Source organism: Erinaceus europaeus, chromosome 2, assembly GCF_950295315.1.
Source record: "Erinaceus europaeus chromosome 2, mEriEur2.1, whole genome shotgun sequence".
Taxonomy (NCBI): domain Eukaryota; kingdom Metazoa; phylum Chordata; class Mammalia; order Eulipotyphla; family Erinaceidae; genus Erinaceus; species Erinaceus europaeus.
The window spans coordinates 181,348,445-181,370,176 of record NC_080163.1 but is presented as its reverse complement, the minus strand read 5'-3'; the positions used below and the strand labels follow the sequence as shown (position 1 = coordinate 181,370,176).

General features: G+C 39.5%; 1 protein-coding gene and 1 pseudogene across 2 annotated transcripts in view; one reads left to right on the top strand and one right to left on the bottom strand.

Moving 5' to 3' along the window:
* The window catches only part of TDRD12 (tudor domain containing 12), an 81,436-nt gene that overhangs the window by 43,491 nt on the left and 16,213 nt on the right, over positions 1 to 21,732 (bottom strand). For both annotated transcript variants that reach the window (XM_060185670.1, XM_007539503.2), the window contains exons 5-12: positions 21,558 to 21,613; positions 20,011 to 20,096; positions 13,765 to 13,954; positions 12,916 to 13,008; positions 9,759 to 9,856; positions 9,238 to 9,314; positions 2,044 to 2,124; positions 23 to 83 (exon numbers count right to left, since the gene is read on the bottom strand). In XM_060185670.1, the coding sequence (XP_060041653.1) occupies positions 23 to 83; positions 2,044 to 2,124; positions 9,238 to 9,314; positions 9,759 to 9,856; positions 12,916 to 13,008; positions 13,765 to 13,954; positions 20,011 to 20,096; positions 21,558 to 21,613 (742 nt within the window). The remainder of the gene's footprint in view (positions 1 to 22; positions 84 to 2,043; positions 2,125 to 9,237; positions 9,315 to 9,758; positions 9,857 to 12,915; positions 13,009 to 13,764; positions 13,955 to 20,010; positions 20,097 to 21,557; positions 21,614 to 21,732) is intronic.
* LOC132537381 (small nucleolar RNA SNORA44) lies at positions 1,505 to 1,621 on the top strand (annotated as a pseudogene).

Genomic DNA, 21,732 nt, shown 5'->3' with positions numbered 1-21,732 from the left:
TCAGGTGGGGGGTCATAAATACCTGCTGCAAATCAGAGACTCCATCAGCTCTCAAAGGATCAGGATTTAAAAACTGCAATAATCTGAAGAACAGTTAAAAGGGTTACTTGAAGAATAAAGGGTTGTTTATATTGCTTTAATTGAGCATTATTTTAATTTTCATGACAGAAGTAAAAAGAAGGTATATGTGTAAAAATTAATGCCTATTTTGCTATGTGTTGTTTATTATAATACCAGGGCCATGTTACCATGCCCCTCCAGTGCTTCTTCCCACCCCAGCACCAAAGGGTCAAAGCAGTGTGCATAGTGTTCACAAGCCCTAAACCACTTGCTCTAGAACACATGATCACCAGGCCATCTCATGTTTCTAAAACTTACAGCTAAAATCTTCTGATACAAATGTATAGGAGGATCAAGTTAAGCAAAACAAGTCAGAAGGAGAAGGATGAATTATTTTATTTTTAATATCTTACACATGAATACTCTGTAAATTGGGCAAGACAAAAAAATTAACTAGCTTCTCCAAATGAAATAAATACTAATTAATACAAAATCAACAGTCATGGGCTAGCAAGACAGTATAATTGTTATGCAAAAAGACTTTCAAGCCTGTGGCATGACTTTTAGTCCCAGATTCAGGCCCCAGCACTACCATAAGCCAGAGCTGAGCAGTACTCTGGTTAAATAAATAAAAATAATAAATAAAACCCATCACAAGATGAATTACCATTTATATTATTTTAAAAATTGCTCACCCCAGCAAGAAAATCAGAAGAGGAAACTAGAAGATAACAATTTACACTGCAACAAAGATTTACCCAGAAAAACAAGCTCTAGAAAATGTTAATGAGAGGGGGCAGAGCGGTGGTACACCCAGTTAAGAGCACATATCACCATGTACAAGGACCAGGTTCAAGTCCCTGTTCCCCACCCACCATGAGCAGTGAAGCAGGTCTGCAGGTATCTATCTTTCTCACTCTCTATCTTCCCACCCCTCTCAATTTCTCTGTCCTGTCAAATTGAAATATAAATATATATGGTAAAAATGGCCACCAGGGGAAGTGGATCCATAACACAGGAACCAAGTCCCAGTATTAACCCTGGTGACAAAAAAAAAGAGAGAGAGAAGAAAAGAAAATGTTAACTAGAAACTAACTTCAAAGTCTACAGAAAATAATAATTTCTTTTTTTTTTCTTTTATTTTTTTTTATTTATAAAAAGGAAACATTGACAAAACTGTAGGATAAGAGGGGTACAGCTTCGAACAATTCCCACCACCAGACCTCCGTATACCAACCCCTCCCGATAGCTTTCCTACTCTTTAATCCTCTGGGAGCATGGACCCAAGATCATTGTGGGATGCAGAAGGTTCAAGGTCTGGCTTCTGTAATTGCTTCCCCGCTGAACATGGGCTGTCTCTCTCTTTCTCTAGTGGGGAAGCGCTCTGGGGAAGAGAAAATAATAATTTCTATTTCACAGAATACAGATCTGAGATTACTAATAAAACCATATGAAAATTCTCCTTATTCATCTCCAACAGCATGCAAGAATAACCTGGACAGACTCTTGACAGCACAGGCCAGCAGAATACCTGTAGCTGCCACTCAACTCTCCTTTATTTCAGACCATGGGCTTTGATGCCTTTCTCTTGAATTTTCATCAGTTTGTTAGAATGAGTATACGAAATTTTAACTTATTCAGCAGGTTTCCTGGCAGTGTCAGATACTGAAGATTGTGCCAGACCAGTTGACCGGGTTTTGCTTTTTAGTAAGATCTGTTACGGGTAAAGTTGTCCTCATCAATTCCTAGGATATAATCAGCAATAAAGAGGAGAATCAAGAGGAACCAAGCTGAGACAAGGAAAAGTGTAGCAGGGGCTACAATGCCATAGTCTTGAGGTTTAAAGATTGATCCTATGCATCCCATCTTTCCCTGGTGTTGATAAAAATAAGACATTTTTTAAAGTTTGAAAAAAATTCTCCTTACTCATAATTGCATTATGATTTTTCAATAAAAAATTTAGGCTTGCAAACAAATTCTTACTTCACACAGCCATTCTTCTCATTGTATTCTTTCTTCTCAACCAATCTCAGCGATTTCTCATTTGGTTTCTGACATAAAGCACTATAAATATAATAATAATAAAAATAAAACTTCTTAGTTCATTTATCCAGATCTAATAAATATCTTTACATTCTGGGAGAAAATTTAGTAAGTTCCATTCAGTAAAAAAACTGATCTACAGAAGTGCATTTTCTGAGCACTGAAACTTACCACTTTTAAGTATGTAAATGATTTTGAAAGTTCTGATGTCCAATAAGAAGAAAGCAAGCCCAGTACTGCCTCCTCCTCCTCCTACTAATTACAAAAAGAAACTCAAAGAAAGTATAAAAAAAGAGGCAATAGATCATGACCAAGTGGGGTTTATCCCAGGCATGCAAGGTTGGTTTAATATATGTAAATCAATCAATGTGATCCACCACATCAACAAAAGCAAGACCAAAAACCACATGGTCATATCAATAGATGCAGAGAAAGCCTTTGACAAAATACAACATCCCTTTATGATCAAAGCACTACAAAAAATGGGAATAGATGGAAAATTCCTCAAGATAGTGGAGTCTATATATAGCAAACCTACAGCCAACATCATACTCAATGGTGAAAAACTGGAAGCATTTCCCCTCAGATCAGGTACTAGACAGGGCCGCCCACTATCACCATTACTATTCAACATAGTGTTGGAAGTTCTTGCCATAGCAATCAGGCAGGAGCAAGGAATTCAAGGGATACAGATTGGAAGAGAAGAAGTCAAACTCTCCTTATTTGCAGATGACATGATAGTATACATGGAAAAACCTAAGGAATCCAGCAAGAAGCTTTTGGAAATCATCAGGCAATACAGTAATGTGTCAGGCTACAAAATTAACATTCAAAAGTCAGTGGCATTCCTCTATGCAAACACTAAGTTAGAAGAAATTGAAATCCAGAAATCAATTCCTTTTACTATAGCAACAAAAACAATTAAAATCTAGGAGTAAATCTAACCAAGGAAGTGAAAGACTTGTATACTGAAAATTATGAGTCACTACTCAAAGAAATTGAAAAAGACACAAAGAAGTGGAAAGATATTCCATGTTCATGGGTTGAAAGAATTAACATCATCAAAATGAATATATTATCCAGAGCCATCTACAAATTTAATGCTATCCCCATCAAGATCCCAACCACATTTTTTAGGAGAATAGAAAAAATGCTACAAATGTTTATCTGGAACCAGAAAAGACCTAGAATTGCCAAAACAATCTTGAGAAAAAAGAACAGAACCGGAGGCATCACACTCCCAGATCTCAAACTGTATTATAGGGCCATTGTCATCAAAACTGCTTGGTACTGGAACATGAATAGACACACTGACCAGTGGAATAGAATTCAGAGTCCAGAAATGAGCCCCCACACCTATAGACATCTAATCTTTGACAAAGGGGCCCAGACTATTACATGGGGAAAGCAGAGTATCTTCAACAAATGGTGTTGGAAACAATGGGTTGAAACATGCAGAAGAATGAAACTGAACCACTGTATTTCACCAAATACAAAAGTAAATTCCAAGTGGATCAAGGACTTGGATGTTAGACCACAAACTATAAAATACTTAGAGGAAAATATTGGCAGAACTCTTTTCCACATAAATTTTAAAGACATTTTCAATGAAACGAATCCAATTACAAAGAAGACTAAAGCAAGTATAAACCTATGGGACTACATCAAATTAAAAAGCTTCTTCACATCAAAAGAAACCACTACCCAAACCAAGAGACCCCTCACAGAATGGGAGAAGATCTTTACATGCCACACATCAGACAAGAGTTTAATAACCAACATATATAAAGAGCTTGCCAGACTCAACAACAAGACAACAAATAACCCCATCCAAAAATGGGGGGAGGACTTGGACAGAATATTCACCACAGAAGAGATCCAAAAGGCCGAGAAACACATGAAAAAATGCTCCAAGTCTCTGATTGTCAGAGAAATGCAAATCAAGACAACAATGAGATATCACTTCACTCCTGTGAGAATGTCATACTTTAGAAAAGGTAACAGCAGCAAATGCTGGAGAGGGTGTGGGGTCAAAGGAACCCTACACTGCTGGTGGGAATGTCAATTGGTCCAACCTCTGTGGAGAACAGTCTGGAGAACTCTCAGAAGGCTAGACATGGACCTACCCTATGACCCTGCAATTCCTCTCCTGGGGATATATCTTAAGGAACCCAACACATCCATCCAAAAAGATCTGTGTACACGTATGTTCTTGGCAGCACAATTTGTAATAGCCAAAACCTGGAAGCAACCCAGGTGTCCAACAACAGATGAGTGGCTAAGCAAGTTGTGGTATATATACACAATAGAATACTACTCAGCTGTAAAAAATGGTGACTTCACCATTTTCAGCCGATCTTGGATGGACCTTGAAAAAATCATGTTGAGTGAAATAAGTCAGAAACAGAAGGATGACTATGGAATCATCTCACTCTCAGGCAGAAGTTGAAAAACAAGATCAGAAAAGAAAACACAAGTAGAACCTGAAATGGAATTGGCGTATTGCACCAAAGTAAAAGACTCTGGGGTGGGTGGGTGGGGAGAATACAGATCCATGAAGGATGATAAATGACATAGTGGGAGTTGTATTGTTAAATGGGAAACTGGGGAATGTTATGCATGTACAAACTATTATATTTACTGTTGAATGTAAAACATTAATTCCTCAATAAAGAATTTTTAAAAAAAGAGGCAATAGTTAAAATGTGAAAAACAACCAGAATTATGAAGCATTCCCTGAACTTTTGCTTTTTTCTATCTCTAGGTACTGACCTAAGATTGACCTAAACACAGAACTGTGAAGCAGATGCAAACATCAAAAACTGAGATGTTCCCAATTTCAAGGCAGAGAACTAGAGAGAGGCACCATAAACAATAGGATGTCAAAGATCTCAACAGATTTTTCTTTTTGTTTCCTCTTTTTCCCTACTAACTCTCCCCCCCAAGATCAGTTCCAACCCTTCGTATGCAGGGTGTAATGGCAAACAATAGTGTGGTCACCTCAAAACCTCTCCTTCCCTCTACAGGAACTGGGAAATAGGGCCCCTGTGATATAAACAGTATGTGAGGAAAACCTTCATTCTTTCCCCCCTGCATTCCTATAGCTATTGTGCTTCACAATGAATAAGAATTATGTGGCAGCTTCTCCAAGAGAAATAATTTATCTGGCCAGAGGAATAAGATGATGATGAGTATTATAAAGAAACAGAGGATAAGGATAAGGAATCCTCCATTTCTTTTTATGACCCAATACAAGCTACAGGCACACTCCCAAATTAACCACATTTAGAACACAGCCAGAATACCCTACCAAAGACTGGGGAACTATTCTAACATTGGAATCTTTAGCCACAGAAAGCTAGACAGGATATGAGGCCCAAAGCTAATAGAGTTGTTGACCGTCTATTAAAACAATAACATCAGTATTCTTCAGATAATTTAAACAAAACTCAAAATCTTGCATCATAGCATTTAAAATATCTGAAATAAATCCAAAAATCACTTGACATACAAAAAAAAAAAAAAAACAGAAAAATCAGACTGTCAAGAGAAAAAATAATCAAGAGATGCCACCCCAGGTTCAGAAGTGAAGCTGATCAAATACTTTAAAGCAATTATTATAGTCAACAACCTCCATTAAGAAAATGAAAGGTAACCACCCTAACATGAATAACCACTCTTCAAAGAAATAAAAACTGTAACAAGGATCAAATGTAAATTTTAAAGTTGAAAAATACATCTAATTTAAAATTCATTGGGTAGGCTCACTAGCAGAATGGAGATGACAGAAAAGTCTACTGACCTAAAGTCAGAGAGTAGAATAACTAATGTGAATAATAGCAAGACAAAAAAGTTTAAGACACAGAACCTCAGGGACCTTCTACAAAGTATCACAAGGTCTAAAATTAGTCACATCAAGAGTCTTAAAAGGGTTCTCAAGAAAAAAGAAATGGAAATTGTTTGCGAAATAATAATCACCAAGCATAAGAAATCAAGAGATGGGGGAGCCTGGTAGTTTACCAGGTTAAGTGCACATAGCACAAAACGCAAGGACCTGCATAAGTATCCCGGTTCCAGCCCCTGGCTCCCCACCTGCAGGGGGCTGCTTCACAGGAGATGAAGCAGGTCTATAGCTGTCTTTCCCCATCTCTATTTTCCCCTCTTCTCTCAATTTCTCTCTGTCCAATCCAGCAATAACAACAATTAACAACAACAACGGAAAAAAGCCTGCAGGAGCAGTTGATGTATAGCGGAGGCACTGAGCCCCAGCAATAACCAAGGAGGCAAGGAAGGAAGGAAGGAAGGAAGGAAGGAAGGAAGGAAGGAAGGAAGGAAGGAAGGAAATCAAAGAAGGGGTTGGGTAGTAACTCAGCTAGTAGAGTACACATGTGTAAGGACCTGGGTTCAAGCCCCAATCCCCACGTTCAAGATGAAATCTTCAAGAGCAGTGGATCAGTGTTACAGGTGTCTCTCTTCTTTTTCTCCCACTATCTCTTAACCTTTTTTAAAAGGGCAGAGAATGGGCTGGAGACACAGAATAATGGTTATGCAAAAGCCTTTCAAGCCTGAGGCTCTAAGGTCCCAGGTTCAATTCCCAGCACCACCATATGCCTGAACTGAGCAGTGTTCTGGTCTAGAAAAAAAAAATGAAACAAAAACATAATGGCGCAAAAGGGGAAAAAAAGAAAATGCTGCCAGGAAACAGTGACAGGCACTAAGCCCTAGTGACAATCCTGGTGGGGAAAAAAATGATGACAAAGAGGAAAAAGAAAGAAGACCAAGGTGCATATAATGAACTATTAGAGAAAAATTACATAGCAGCAGAGGAACAAAGGAAAAGGCGAGTGTAGGGTGTGTGTGTGTGTGTGTGTGTGTGTGTGTGTGTGTGTGTGTGTGTGTGTGTGTGTGTGTGTTTTGTAGTCAAGGACTTACATATGTATAATTCCACTGCTCCTGGCCATCTTTTCAAAAATTTCAGAAGGGGGGGTGGGTGGGAGAAGGTGGGAGAAGGTGCAGAAATACACCAAATACCATTTCACCATTTGCAGAGCTCTCCCTGGTGCTGTGGTGTTCCCATGTGTTGCCAAAACTGGAACCTAGGGCTTATGCGTAGCAAGGCAAGCACCCTACCAGGTAAGCTATCGCCTAGCCAACCAATACAGTAATTTTAAATTTTTTATTAGTGACTTGAGAGTCTTATTATAAGACTACACGGATATAATTCCACGGATATAGATACACACAACACCAAAGTTCTGTGACAATCCCCTGCCCCTCCCTTAAATGATAAATGATAACCACTATACTTCTCACAAAGTCTAAGAGACAGTTTGGTCTTTTTTTCCAAGTTCATGTGTTTCAATTCCCTATATTTTACAAATGCATGAAACCATCTGGTAGTATCACAGATTTTTAAAATGTTGCAAGCAAGTGGTGAAATAAAATGTTTAAAGTCTAAGAGAAAAGGACTGTCAGGGATAGGGTAGATAGCATAACTGTTATGCAAAATGACTCATGCCTGAGGCTCTGAAGTCCCAGGTTCAATTCCTCACACCACCATAAACCAGAGAAAGAGAGAAAAGGACTGTCAACCTAAAATTCTGTGCCTAGGAAAAAATTATTTTTTCAAAATGAAACTGAATTTTTTATACATACATAAAAAACTGAAAGAGTTTACCACCAACAGACACACAATATAAATAATTCATACATCTATTAAAGGACATCTTCATGTATGAGGCAAACAACAGCAGGAGTAAATCTGGAACTACAAACTGTGAAGAACATATCATAACTACTTAAGACATTAAGAAGTTTCTCTCATTTATTTAAATCTATCTATGAGTGTTCAAGTACAAAATGTAGTAGATTACAGCATTTATAAGTAAATAACAATTGCTGTAAATAACAGCAATTGCCTCTAGTCCAGGAAGGGAGAAATAGAAGTGTACTATTTATTTCAAGATCTTACACTATACATTAAGTAGTGTAACACTATATCCTTCTGTGGTTTCATTAGTATTTCTTTTTTATATATATTTATTTATTTCCTTTTTGTTGCCCTTGTTTTTATTATTGTTGTAGTTATTATTGTTGTTATTATTGATGTCGTTGTTGGACAGAACAGAGAGAAATGGAGAGAGGAGGGGAAGACAGAGAGGGGAGAGAAAGATAGACACCTGCAGACCTGCTTCACCACCTGTGAAGCGACTCCCCTGCAGGTGAGGAGCTGGGGGCTCGAACCGGGATCCTCATGCCAGTCTTTGAGCTTTGCGCCACGTGCGCTTAACCCACTGCGCTACCGCCTGACTCCCTCATTAGTATTTCTAATGTATATTTTGGTGATGACAGAGATGACAGAGTGACAGGCAAAGGTTTTAATATTAATGCTCTTTAAGAAGATAAAGCGTTCCCTGCTTCCCACCAACCTGCATAGCCATGTTCCACAACTCCTGTCCTCTGGTTCAGGAAAACTCTCTACCCACCTTACTGTAACACCTTTATCTTATAGCCAGCAATAAGATTATTCCAAAAGCTATCAGAAAGTTTTGATTGACTATGCTAACTAGGTGTGACATTTTTCTTTAAAGTAAATACACACTGAATAAAAATTTCTGGGATTTCCCCTTTTTGGTAGACACTGAATACCTTCCTATCATCAATTTAAAAAGATGCTAAAGCATCTTTTTAGTTATTGTTATTTAAAATGTTTTTAAGTATTAATTCTGTATTTAAATGTTATCTTAAAGATAACATTACATGGGGTCGGGCAGTGGCGCAAAGCACAAGGACCAACATAACGATCCTGGTTTGAGCCCCCGGCTCCCCACCTGCAGGGGAGTAGCTTCACAGGCAGTGAAGCAGGTCTGCAGGTGTCTGTCTTTCTCTCCCCCTCTTTCTTCCCCTCCTCTCTCCATTTCTCTCTGTCCTATCCAACAACGAATGACATCAACAATAACAGTAATAACCACAACAAGGCTACAACAACAAGGGCAACAAAAGGGGGCAAAAACGGCCTCCAAGAGTGGTGGATTCATGGTGCAGGCACTGAGCCCCAGCAATAACCCTGGAAGCAAAAGAAAATAACATTACACAGAAGTCAAGAGCCAATTACACTGAATCTTCAAATCATACCTTGTCGCTGGTACATCTGGCTCAGCATAGATGGTTATGCCTCTTTTTGTTGGCCAGTACACTGAAGATTCGACAGACTATAAAAAAAAATTTTTTTTCAGACAGAATATATATGCTAGCAAGATATGGAATCTTTTAAAAATGATTTAAGAGAAGAGATACCAGAGACACTGCCCTGGCATATGTAGTACGAGGGATTCCCAGAATCTCACAGATAGAAGTCCTGCTAGCTCTACCCAATGAACCACCTCCCCAGATGGGAGATATATATTATGGAACCATAATTCCATGGGAACTATTCTTACAGTCATCCCAGACAATATCCAAGCAACATAAATACAGAGACAAAAGAAATGGGAAACAGGGTGATGATGCCAATAACATCAACAATGGCAATAATAATAACCACAACAAGGCTACAACACCAAGGGCAACAAAAGGGGGAAAAATGGCCTCCAGGAGCGGTTGATTCATGGTGCAGGCACTGAGCCCAGCAATAACCCTGGAGGAAAAAAAAATACCTTATTTACATCTTTTAAGGAGATGCGCTGTTGTTTCTTTACGAATTTCTTTTTAGGTGAACCTCTCAATGAATCCTTATTACATTTTGTAGTCTTATCTGTGAAATAAAAGTAGTGATAGAAGTCTATTTTAGTGCTATAAACAGAAAACAGAACAAAAATATAAACAACACTGTCATAAAATCTTACCAATTACAGAACAAGTTTGTTTTTTTTTAAAGATTTTATTTATTTCATTAATGAGAAAGATAGGAGAGAGCCAGACGTATCACGCTGGTACAGGTGCTGCCGGAGATTGAACTCAGGACCTCATGCTTGAAAGTCTAGGTCCTTAGCCACTGCGCCACCTCCCAGACCACAAGTTTCTTTAAAAAAAAAAAGATTTTATTTACTTATTCATGAGAAAGATAGGGAGAGAGAGAGAACCAGACATCACTCTGGTATATGTGCTGCCAAGGATTGAACTCAGGACCTCATGCTTGAGAATCCAATGCTTTATACATTGTGCCACCACCTGGACCACCAGAACAAGTTTCTTAAACCTGACTTGATGGGATTAATTTTATATTTAATTTAATTTTTATTTACTTATTTTAACAGAACAAACACTACTTAGCTCTGGCTTAAGGTGGTGAGGGGGACTGGACCTCAGGTGTGAGAGTCTCTTTGTATAACCATTATGCAATCTACCCCTACTCAGTTGTTTTTTTTTTTTTTTTTTGTAATATTGTTTCAACTGCTGCTGTAAAAAAAAAAAAAAAAAAGTTCTTCAAGGGGCCAGGTGGTGCACCTGGTTGAATGCACATGCTTCAATGCACAAGGACCCAGGTTCAAGTACTCAGCCCCAACCTACAGGGAGAAGGCTTCATAAGTGGTGAACCAAGTCTGCAAGTGTGTGTGTCTCTCTCTTATTCCTCCTCTCTCCCCACTTCCTCTCAATTTCTCTTCTGTCTCTATCCAATAAATAAGTTCAAAAACTCCTTCACCAAAAACAACAAGGGCAACAGAATGGAAAAAATGGCCTCCAGGAGAAGTGGATTCATAGCGTAGGCATGAGTTCCAGCAATAACCATAGAGGCAAAAAAAAAAAAAAAAAATCCTTCACTAGATTACTAAAAACTGAAAATAATTTACTTTCCCAACTTTAATACTATTTTCCAAAGAGGGCTACAACATGTCTCCCATCTTATAACATGACTGGTATTTGTCCCCACTGAGAGAATGACTCTCTCTGTTCTGTTCCAAGAAGCCTACGTGGGCTTATAAACAGGAGTTAGCTCTTTGACTACTAAAGCGAGATCCAAAGAATTCTATAGGGGCCGGGTGGTAACACACCTGGTTAAGTGCACACGCTACAGTGTGCAAGGAGCTGGGTTCAAGCCCCCAGTCCATACCTGCAAGGGGGATGCCTCACAAGTGGTGCAGCAGAGGGGCAGGTGTTTCTCTCTCTCTCTCTCTCTCTCTCTCTCTCTTCCTCTCTATCGCCCCCTCTTCCTTCTCAATTTCTGGCTGTCTCTATCCAATAAATAAATTAATAAAAAATATATTTTAAGTTTAATAAACTTGAAAAAAGAGTTGTATGTACTTACAACTTTCTCTCTTTTGCAACCCAGTTGTGAGAAAGCCCAAAGGACCAACCACATGGAAAGATCATTATCAGTATTTAAGGTGAAACCTTGAACTAGCACTAACTACCAGAGATCTGAGTAAGTTGTCAAATAAATCTACTACTTAGACTTGAAGAGAAGCTAACAAATCCTCCTGGATATAGGATAAAAATATTTGAAAGAGTGGGCTGGGCGGTAGAGCAACGGGTTAAATACACATGGCGCAAAGTGCAAGGACCAGCGCAAGGATCCCAGTTTGAGCCCCCCGGAACCTCACCTGCAGAAGGCTAGCTTCACAAATAGTGAAGCAGGTCTGCAGGTATCTGTCTTTCTCTCCCCCTCTGTCTTCCCCTCCTCTCTCCATTTCTCTCTGTCGTATCCAACAATAGCAGCAGCTACAACAACAATGGAAAAAAGGTGGCTGCCAGGAGCAAATTGGTAGTGCAGGCACTGAGCCCCACTGATAACCCTTCAGGCAAAATACATATATGTAAAATAAAAAGTAAATAAATAAAACAATAAAAAGGAAATATGATACTAGAAAATTGTCTGAACTTCCTATAAAATACAGTTAAAGCCTGCAGGACGTGTAATCTTGGGGTCTGGAACTGCATTATCCTCAGCTGAATTTAACTATTTTAGTTATCTATATTTTTCTGTGATAGACAACATTGCTAAGTTATTAAAAAGAATTTTAAATGTAGAGAGCATTTTAGTTGGTTATTGTTTTAGTTCAGTTGAGGATACACCACACACACAGACAGACAGACAATATTATACCCAAAAGTCCATGTAAGTGTCAAGTAGAATCACCAAGGACAAACCAAGTGTCATAGAGGTCATCTGATTACATCCTTGCTCAACAATTCTAATTCAGTACATATGGTAAAGACAAGAAATTACAGACTAGGCATTTTTTACCCTTATAAATGCCTTGTCTTACTTTTATTGATATGTGAGATACTCATATGCATGCTCCGAAGACAAGGCCTGGACAATGGTTAGCCTAGGTGTGAAAATTGTCTGGTATGGTCTTTGCCTTATAGTAAAATTCTCTAGCAGCCTGAGAAGTGCTGGAATGGCTACAGTACTGGAATCTCAAGTGTGAGGTTCACAGTTCAATTCCCAATATTGCCATTTATTAGAATGATAGTCTTTTCTCTCTCTCCTCCCATAAATATCTTTAAAAAAATTAAACCAATAGAATCCATTTTTAAGACTCCTTTTAGTAGTTTTTAATACATTTTTAATTTTTTTTTTTTACTTTGGAAGAGAGAAATTGAGAGGGAAGGAGGTGCAAGGGGAGAGAGTGGGAGAAGGAGGCAGGCACATGCAAAACTGTTTCACTGTTCCTAATGCTTCCCTGCTGCAGGTAGTGAATGGATTCTTGTAGTATAGTGTGTGCACTTAACCAGGTACACCACCACATGGCCCCATTAGTATCCTCTTAGTATGAACTATAAGATAAATTATTTCAGCATATACATCACAAATTGGTTCCACTGTAGGTAGGATTGACACTTCATTCTATGAAAGAAATGAGAACTTACTCAGGACTGTAGTAGCTGGCTGTAGGTCAGCAACAACATTCTTGGACCATGGATATTGGAGAGATTGTGCCAGGAGAGTTAGACCATGTGACACTGACAAAAAAAAAAAAAATACACACACACACATCTCAGGATTAAAGCATGAAATAAAAATGCATATGTGAGTTCACTGGCAAACTTCCTCTACTTTTGCTTCTGTTGTTAATTTATAGAAGACACTACTAACTCAGGAGAGCAATATAATGGGACTACAGAAAACAAATGTGGGGGTCAAGTGGTTATTGCAGCAAGTTAAGCACACGTGGCACAAAGCACAAGGATCTGGTGTAATGATCCTGGTTCAAGCCCCCGGCTCCCCACCTGCAGGGGGGTCAACTCACAAGTGATGGAGCAGGTCTGCAGGTGTCTATCTTTCTCTCTCCCTCCTGTCTTCCCCTCTTCTATTTCTCTGTCCTATCCAACAACGACGACATCAGTAACAATAATAACTACAACTATAAAGCAACAAGGGCACCAAAAGGGAAGAAATATATATTTTTTAAAAAAAATAAAATCACAGTATTAAGCTCAAATTCTAGGTCCATTTGGGGAAAAGCCTGTACAACCTATATCTATGCACAAAGACTGTTATAAATATAAGTTTAAAACTGGCATACTGCTGAAGATTCACTTACCTCCCCCCCTTTTTTTCAAGATTTTATTTACTAATGAGAAAGACAGGAGGTGAGAGAGAAAGAACCAAACATCACTCTAGTACATGTGATGCTGGGGATTGAACTCAGGACTTCATGCTTTACAGGCCAATGCTTTATCCACTGAACCACTCTCCAGACCACAGAATTCACTTACTTTCCATTCCTTGAGAGTCTTTTCCTTGCGAAAACATTGGCCAAAGAGTAAGTGCTGGATTGAGTTTATTGGAAAAGGATGTTGACTTTATATTCAATTTTGGTTTCTCTAAAGAATCCAGATTTTTACTCTCCATAGGTGACACATAACAAGCAAAGTTCTTTGCAACAAGATCATCATTAACACAAACCTGCACAATTTAAAACATTTCATGAATAGTAAGACAAATATAGTGATGCAACTATGCAGATAATAATACAAACTTAACCCGACTATCAGACTAATTTGATGGAAACCTTGAGTTCTAATGTGTGCGCTTAACCAGGTGCGCCACCGCCTGGCCCCCAAAGTCTTGGAAACCTTTAGTTCTGTTCTGGTAACACTAAGTATTTCTGATCAACCCTATTACTAATAAATTAAATATAGCCTTAAAATATATATATATAGCACAAAATGCAAGCAACGGTATAAGGATCTCAGTTTAAGCCCTCGGCTCCCCACCTGCAGAGGAGTCACTTCACAGGCAGTGAAGCAAGACTGCAGGTATCTATCTTTCTCTCCCCCTCAGTCTTCCCCTTTTTTGGTAGATTTCTACCAAATTTCTAATTCTGCTCTTAAAGAAATACTGTTATGTAAGATGAAATGCAACATACTAGTGGGAAGAAAAATAGTTTAAAATTATCTATATGAACACGTTATCCAAAATATATACAAAAAGCTATCATAGTTTAATAAAAAGAAAATTATCTATTAAGTCTAAAATGTAAATAAATACTCCATTACATGTCATATGCATTTAAATAATATGTGGAAAACATTCAATGTCTTTAGTCACTAGGAAAAAGCAAATCTAAACTCTAATGGAATGCCATTATACTATCAGGATGACTGAATATGCATTGAAGAAGATGCGGAAGGGCTGGAATTCTCATACGTCGCCAATGGAGTTATAGAACAGTCAACTAGAATACACTGGAAAACTTGTCAGTTTCTTAATATCTACAATACCATGCAGAGCAGAAGTTTGACTCCTATGTGTTTAAGCAAAGTGAAAGCATAGCAACACAAAAAGGTATACTCAATAGTCACAGAAATTTTTACTGGACAGAGCCAGAAAGAAATCAAGAGGGAAGGGGGAGATAAAGAGACACTTGTAGCACTACTGCAGAGATCTAAAAGTTTTCTCCCTGTAGGTGAGCACTGGGGGCTTGTGCATTTTAACATGTGTGTTCAACCAGGTACTCCACTGCCTGGCCCAGTAACTTGATTTGTAGTATCTCCAAACCGGCCACAACTCAAATGCCCATCGTTAAGTGTGTAGATTAACACATTTAGGATATCCAGAAAAAAGAAGACTACTTTACAGTAAAGGGAATGATGTGGAATTACCTTAAAATAATTTTGAGTGAGGGAGTCAGGTTAAGCACAGGTGGTGCAAAGCCCAAGAACCGGCATAAGGATCCCGGTTCGATCCTCGGCTCCCCACCTGCAGAGGAATCACTTCACAGGCAGTGAAGCAGGACTGCAGGTGTCTATCTTTCTCTCCCCCTCAGTCTTCCCCTTTTCTCTCCATTTCTCTCTGTCCTATCTAACAACGACAACATCAATAATAACAACATTAACTGCAACAATGAAAAACAAGGGCAACAAAAGGGAAAATAAACATATAAATAAAGTTTCTTTAAAAAAAATTGTGAGTGAAAGAAGCCAGGCAAAAAGAGAAAACTTGGGAACACATTCATTTTTTTTTATTCCCTTTTGTTACCCTTGTTATTTTATTGTTGTAATTATTGTTGTCATTGTTGGATAGGAAGAGAACAATGGAAAGAGGACAATGGAAAAAGATAGACACCTGCAGAACTGCTTCACCACTTGTGAAGTGACTCCTCTGCAGGTGGGGAGCTGGGGGCTCGAACCAAGATTCTTACACCAGTCCTTGCGTTTGTGCCACATGCACTTAACCTGCTGCACTACCGCCCGACTCCCGCAAACGCATTCTTATACTTCATTTGGAGGCTGGAAAAGAACTGTTAGCCCTGGTTTTTTGTTTGTTTGTAGGGAAGCAATATGAACACACTTGGCCACTCTTTTGTCTTGACTAAGAATGCTGTCTGCACTTTGTCATCCTGCAGGGCAAGATATCATCCATATGTAGCTTTAATACAGAGAAAGAAAAATCGTATGTGGAAGTTGGGCAGTAGCGCAGCGGGTTAAGCAATTTATTAAGCAATTTCTCTCTGTCCTATCCAACAACGATAGCAATAACAACAGTAACAACAACAACGATAAACAACAAGGGTAACAAAAAAGGGAAAGGTGGCCTCCAGGAGCAGTGGATTCGAGTGCAGGCACCAAGCCCCATCAACAACCCTGAAGGCACAAAAAAAAAGAAAGAAAAGTCCTCCTGAAAACAAAGGGACACATCAACAGAGAACATGTAAGAAGAGATGTTTTACAAGACTGGGACAATAGACATTTTTGGTGATTTTACAAAGTACTAAAACTGAAAAGTTACAGGTAAAAGTCAAGAAGGATATGGGGGAAATGCAATATAATCAGTAAAAAAATGAACCTTGTTTCAAGGAAATGAGATAATCATAATGAAGAGTGTAGGAAAGAAAAGAATTTAACTTTTGGGGAAGTGTTTGGGCTATTGTTAAAGATACAGTTTCTTTTCTGAAATTACATTAGGTGAATACTCAGGCTAATACATCAAATAAATGCATCAAGCATGAACCAAGATTCTCACTGTCAGAAACATGGGATGAGAGGGAAGAATATGTTGTGGTACAAAGTTGTGACAGGAGGTATCAAAATTCTCAGTACTATGGAGAGAAATAGGAATCAATATAGATGTGTGAGCATGGGTTAGTGTAAACGCAGACTGCTAAGAGTTACTACAGTGCAGAATCCCCAGTCACAACAAGCACAACTCAATACCCTTGATTTTCGGGTTTCAATCCTGTTTTTCATCAAAAAGAACTAAGACTTCTATTTTTAAAAAATGGTTAATTCTATGGTTGGAGATGAAAAATGAAAACATTAGCAGTAGGGAGCACCTGTCAGAACAGAGAGCCAGGACTTTCAACACAACTTTGAAAGGACTCACAAGGCACTTTGAAGAAGCTCCTAATGTAAGAAAATAACAGGAGTGAATCATAGCCCCCTAGAGTGAAATAAATATCCACAAATACATACTAAGATAATAGAATGAATTAGAAAGTAGGGAGAAAAGACATTTGTTATTTATAAAATTTCAATTAAAAAATATTGAACAGGAGAGCTGGATGGTAGCACACCAGGTTAAGTGCACAAAATATAAAGCACAAGGACCCATGCAAAGATCCCAGTTTGAACCCCCCCCCGACTCCCCACCTGTGGGGGGGGGGTCAATTCACAGGCAGTGAAGCAGGTCTGCAGGTGTCTTTCTCTCACCCTGTGTTCCCCCTCCTTTCTCAATTTCTCTCTGTCCTAGCCAATAAAATGGGAAAAAAAATGAATTCATAGTGCCAGTATGAAGTTCCAGTGATAACCCTGGAGGGAAAAAAAATTATACACACACACACAACGATGGAAATAAGCAAATGCCATAGTAATAAGCTTTGCAGTCAAGAATCATTGATGGATAGCCGCATAGTCACAAAGTACTTAATACCATCAATGTATTAATTCTGAAGAGGGAAAACCTGGCAGATGCCACCTTAAGTGATCAAAGTTAACCTGCCTAGTAATAGGGGACATAGCATCTAGATCCTCCTAGCATGATTCATTTGAGAAGGACATGGCCTCACTTCTGCAGCATTCCCACCAGAAACAGACAACCTCTATCTAATCATTCCAAGGGTGTTTCAAACTCAAGTGGGGCAACACAAGAGTTATTCCACAAAATAACTGCTCACTTCACTCTTCAGTGCTAAGAGATGGAAAAACACTCAACAGAACTTGGACTGGAATTTGGTGTATTGCACCAAAGTAAAAGAAATCTGCGGTGGGGAGTCGGGCGGTAGCGCAGCGGGTTAAGGGCAGATGGAGCAAAGCACAAGGACCTGCATAAGGATCCCGCCCGGTTTGATCCCCCAGCTCCCCACCTGCAGGTGAGTCGCTTCACAGGTGGTGAAGGAGGTCTGCAGGTGTCTATCTTTCTCTCCCCGTCTTCCCCTCCTCTCTCCATTTCTCTCTGCCCTATCCAACAACGATGACAACAGTAATAACTACAACAACAATGAAAAGCAAGAGTGACAAAAGGGAAAATAAATATTAAAAAATTGAGGGAGCCGGGCTGTAGCGCAGCAGGTTAGGCACAGGTGGCACAAAGCGCAAGGACCAGCCTAGGGACCCCGGTTCGAGCCCCCGGGTCCCCACCTGCAGGTTCAAGCCCCTGGCTTCCCATAGGCGGTGAAGCAGGTCTGCAGGTGTGTGCCTTTCTCTCCCCCCTCTCCATTTCTCTCTGTCCTATTCAACAACGACTACAACAATAAAACAAGGGCAACAAAAGGGAATAAATACATAAAATAAATATTTTTTAAAAAATTTTTCAAAAATTAAAAATTGAAAAAAAAAAAGAATCTGGGGTGGGAGGGAGGGTTCAGGTCCTAGAAGACAGAGGACCTAGTGGGGCTTGAATTGTTAAGTGGGGAACTGAGAAAAATGTTACACATGCACAAACTATTATTTACTGTTCTTGATTCATAGCCTATGGGAGCATCATGCAAGGTATCAGAAGAGGTCCATGAATGGTGGAAAGTTGCTGTGTTGTCTATTTCCCTCTCCTCCCTCTAAGTTAAAGAACGAAAAATGGGCCAGGGAAGTGATTCAGTGGAAGCAGCATGCATACAGAGGCACTGGGCTCATTCTCTGGCATCACATTACAGATGCCTGATAAGGGTTCCAATCTGTACCTTGACCTACACAAAGTGCAGAACTATGCCCCTGTGTCACCATACAGAGTGGCCAGGTAATTGTTAACAGGTGAGACTCATGTGTGATAAATCTTCCAAATATATTATTCAAATTCTCTATAATAAGCATATGTAAAGTACTAAGAAAATTATAAAAGAAAAAAAGCAATGCTAAAAATCATATCAAAGGGGCCAGGTGGTGGCACACCTCGTTGAGCGCACATGTTACAGTGTGAAAGGACCCAGGTTTGAGCTCCTAGTCCCCACCTGCAGGGGAAAAAACTTCACAAGTGCTGCAGGTGTCTCTCTGTCTCTCTCCTGTCACCCCTTCCCTCACAATTTCTGGCTGTCTCTATCCAATAAAGATAATAAAAAAAATAAATTTTAAAAGGTTTTTATTTATTCATTCATGAGAAAGATAGGAGGGAGAGAGAACCAGACATCACTCTGGTACACGTGCTGCTGGGGATTGAACTCAGGACCTCATGCTTGAGAGTCCATGCTTGAGAGTTGCTTTATCCATTGTGCTACATCACAGACCACGAAAAATAAAAATAAATTAAAAAAATAAAATAAAAACCATACCAAAAACATGTACTTATACATGATCTGACAAGAGGATTCATACGTATCACTATATAAATGACATCTTGTCAATTACTAAATAAAATCCTAAATAAAAACACCAAAGTACAGGCTAGGCATTAGCACACTGGGTAAAATTTATGTATTACTGTGAGTGAAGACCAACATTCAAGCCACTGTGCCCACCTGCAGGGGGGAAGCAGTGAAGTAGGCTATAGCTATCTCTCCCCTCCTTCACCTCCCCCATTTCCCTCCGTCCTATCAAATAAAAGAAGGAAAAAAATGGCCATTGGGAACAGTGGAGTCATAATGCATGTACTGAGCCCCAGGGACAACCCTGATTGCAAAAATGGGCCAGGGAGTTGGCATTAACAGTTAAGCAAATGACTTTCATGTCTGACACTCTGAGGTCCCAGGCTCTGTCCCCAGCACCACAAGCCAGAGCTGAGCAGTACCCTGGTAAAAACATACCACACACATGCACACATGCACAATACTTAAAAGTAACCAAAAGAATACACAATTCTGGATTACTTCTATTATTTATTTGATATGACAAAGAGAAACTGGGAGAAGAAAGGGAGACAGAGATAGAGACACTTACAACATCATTTCACCAATAGTGAAGCTTCCCCCTGCAGATGGAGACTGAGGGCTTGAACCTGGGCCCTTGTGCATGATGACTAACGCGTGTGCTCAATTAGGTGCACCATAAGCTGGCCCCTTCCCCCAAACACTGTCGTAATATAATTATTTCACTTACTTTTTCGTTTTTGATCGTTACGTAAAGGTAAACCTCAAAAGTATCTTCCTCCACAGCACATAATTTGGCTTCCACCTGAGAAGTTGCTAAATAGCATAAATGAAAACAGAAATGAGCTGATTTAACAATTAGGACTTTCCTAATCATCTCTGCTGACCACTTTTGATTAGCCACTTCTATTATGTCCAAGACCTTCCTCCTGCAGGGTGGACTTTACAGCAAAGGAATGGCAGGCTTGGTGTGTAAAAGGCTCTCCCATCACAGGGCCAGCTACACGTCTGGCTCCTATCCACAGCATCCTCTTCCTTAGGAACACCTTGGCCCTTTCGTCTCCTTCAGTGACTCCCAAGCCTCATTTTCAGTTCCGGTCTCTCATATGAATCTAAATGCTCCTTGTACTAGAGGTCTTAGCTATTCCATCAAACACTGAATAACCCAACTGAAGCTCTGCAGAATTCCTAGTATACCATGGTAAGTCCTTTATGAATAAATGTTTTTCATGTTACAGGCGAGGAAACTAGCCTCACAGAAGGCTACACAAGAGTAACAACACAGTATACAATCAAACCTCTTCTGAATCTGTTCATTTCCCAGCATCCCAAAAGACCCACAAGGGTCAATACTTGCATTTCTTTCTTCCTCCCTTTCTTTCTTTTATTCATTTATTTTTAATGGCAGAGAGGTACAGAAAGATACACACCAGAGCACTGCTCACCTCTGGCTTATGGTGGTGCTGCGGACTGAACCTGGGACTTTGGAGCTGCAGGCATGAAAGTCTTTTGCAGAACCATTATGCTATCTCCCCAGCCCTGGAACTTCCATTTCCACCAGCGTGGAACATCCAGCTTTTTCTTTTCTTTCTCATTTTTGTTGTGATTTATTTACCTTAACCCTAACCAGACTTTACTTAAACACAGACAATGGAGTAGGAGAGAAACGGAGGCCAGATTCCCCAATTGGAGCAAGGGGACACCTCAGGCACATCATACCCACTATTCAAACAGTCCTTAGAGACAGACACAACTATTTGGCTCCTGGATGCCAAGGTCAGAAATGATGCCATATATGGGACTCTGCCAACAACATAGTAGAGCTCACTAAGTAGGTGCCCTGATACATCTTACATTATACTATAGATGTATATGCTGCATACATCTTTTTATTAGCAATAATGATCTGGACACAATAAATACCGATGTGCTATTTCTTGTTCACCAGAAAGTTATGAATTTAATCAACTGTTGGCTCTATGTAAGGCATGAAAACTAATTTTGCAGTGTCACAGATTACCGTATAGGGAATTCTCCACCCAAACCATTTCTAATTTCAACTGTCAATTACTGGTACTCACAGCCATCCCTAAAATTTCAGGGGGTATTGAATGACATTGAAACCTAGGGCAAAAGAAGTTCCCAGTAACTTACAAATCCACAGGAAGCGGGCCAAACGACTAGGCAGGCACTTCTCAGTGTGCTTCACTATTAGAAGGTCAAGGCACCTTAGGCATCAGCCCAAAGCAAGCCACAACAGTCATCCTCTTGTCTTACCTTTGAGGATGTTCTGAAAATACTGAACAGCTGCACTGTCCCACTTCTTGGCAGGTCTGGAATAGTGAACAGACATAACTTCACTAAGAGACATTCCGAGGCTAGTATACTAGGATCATTTTAAACCATACACTGAGTGTCCTTGCCATTATACACTGAATACACAATGCACACA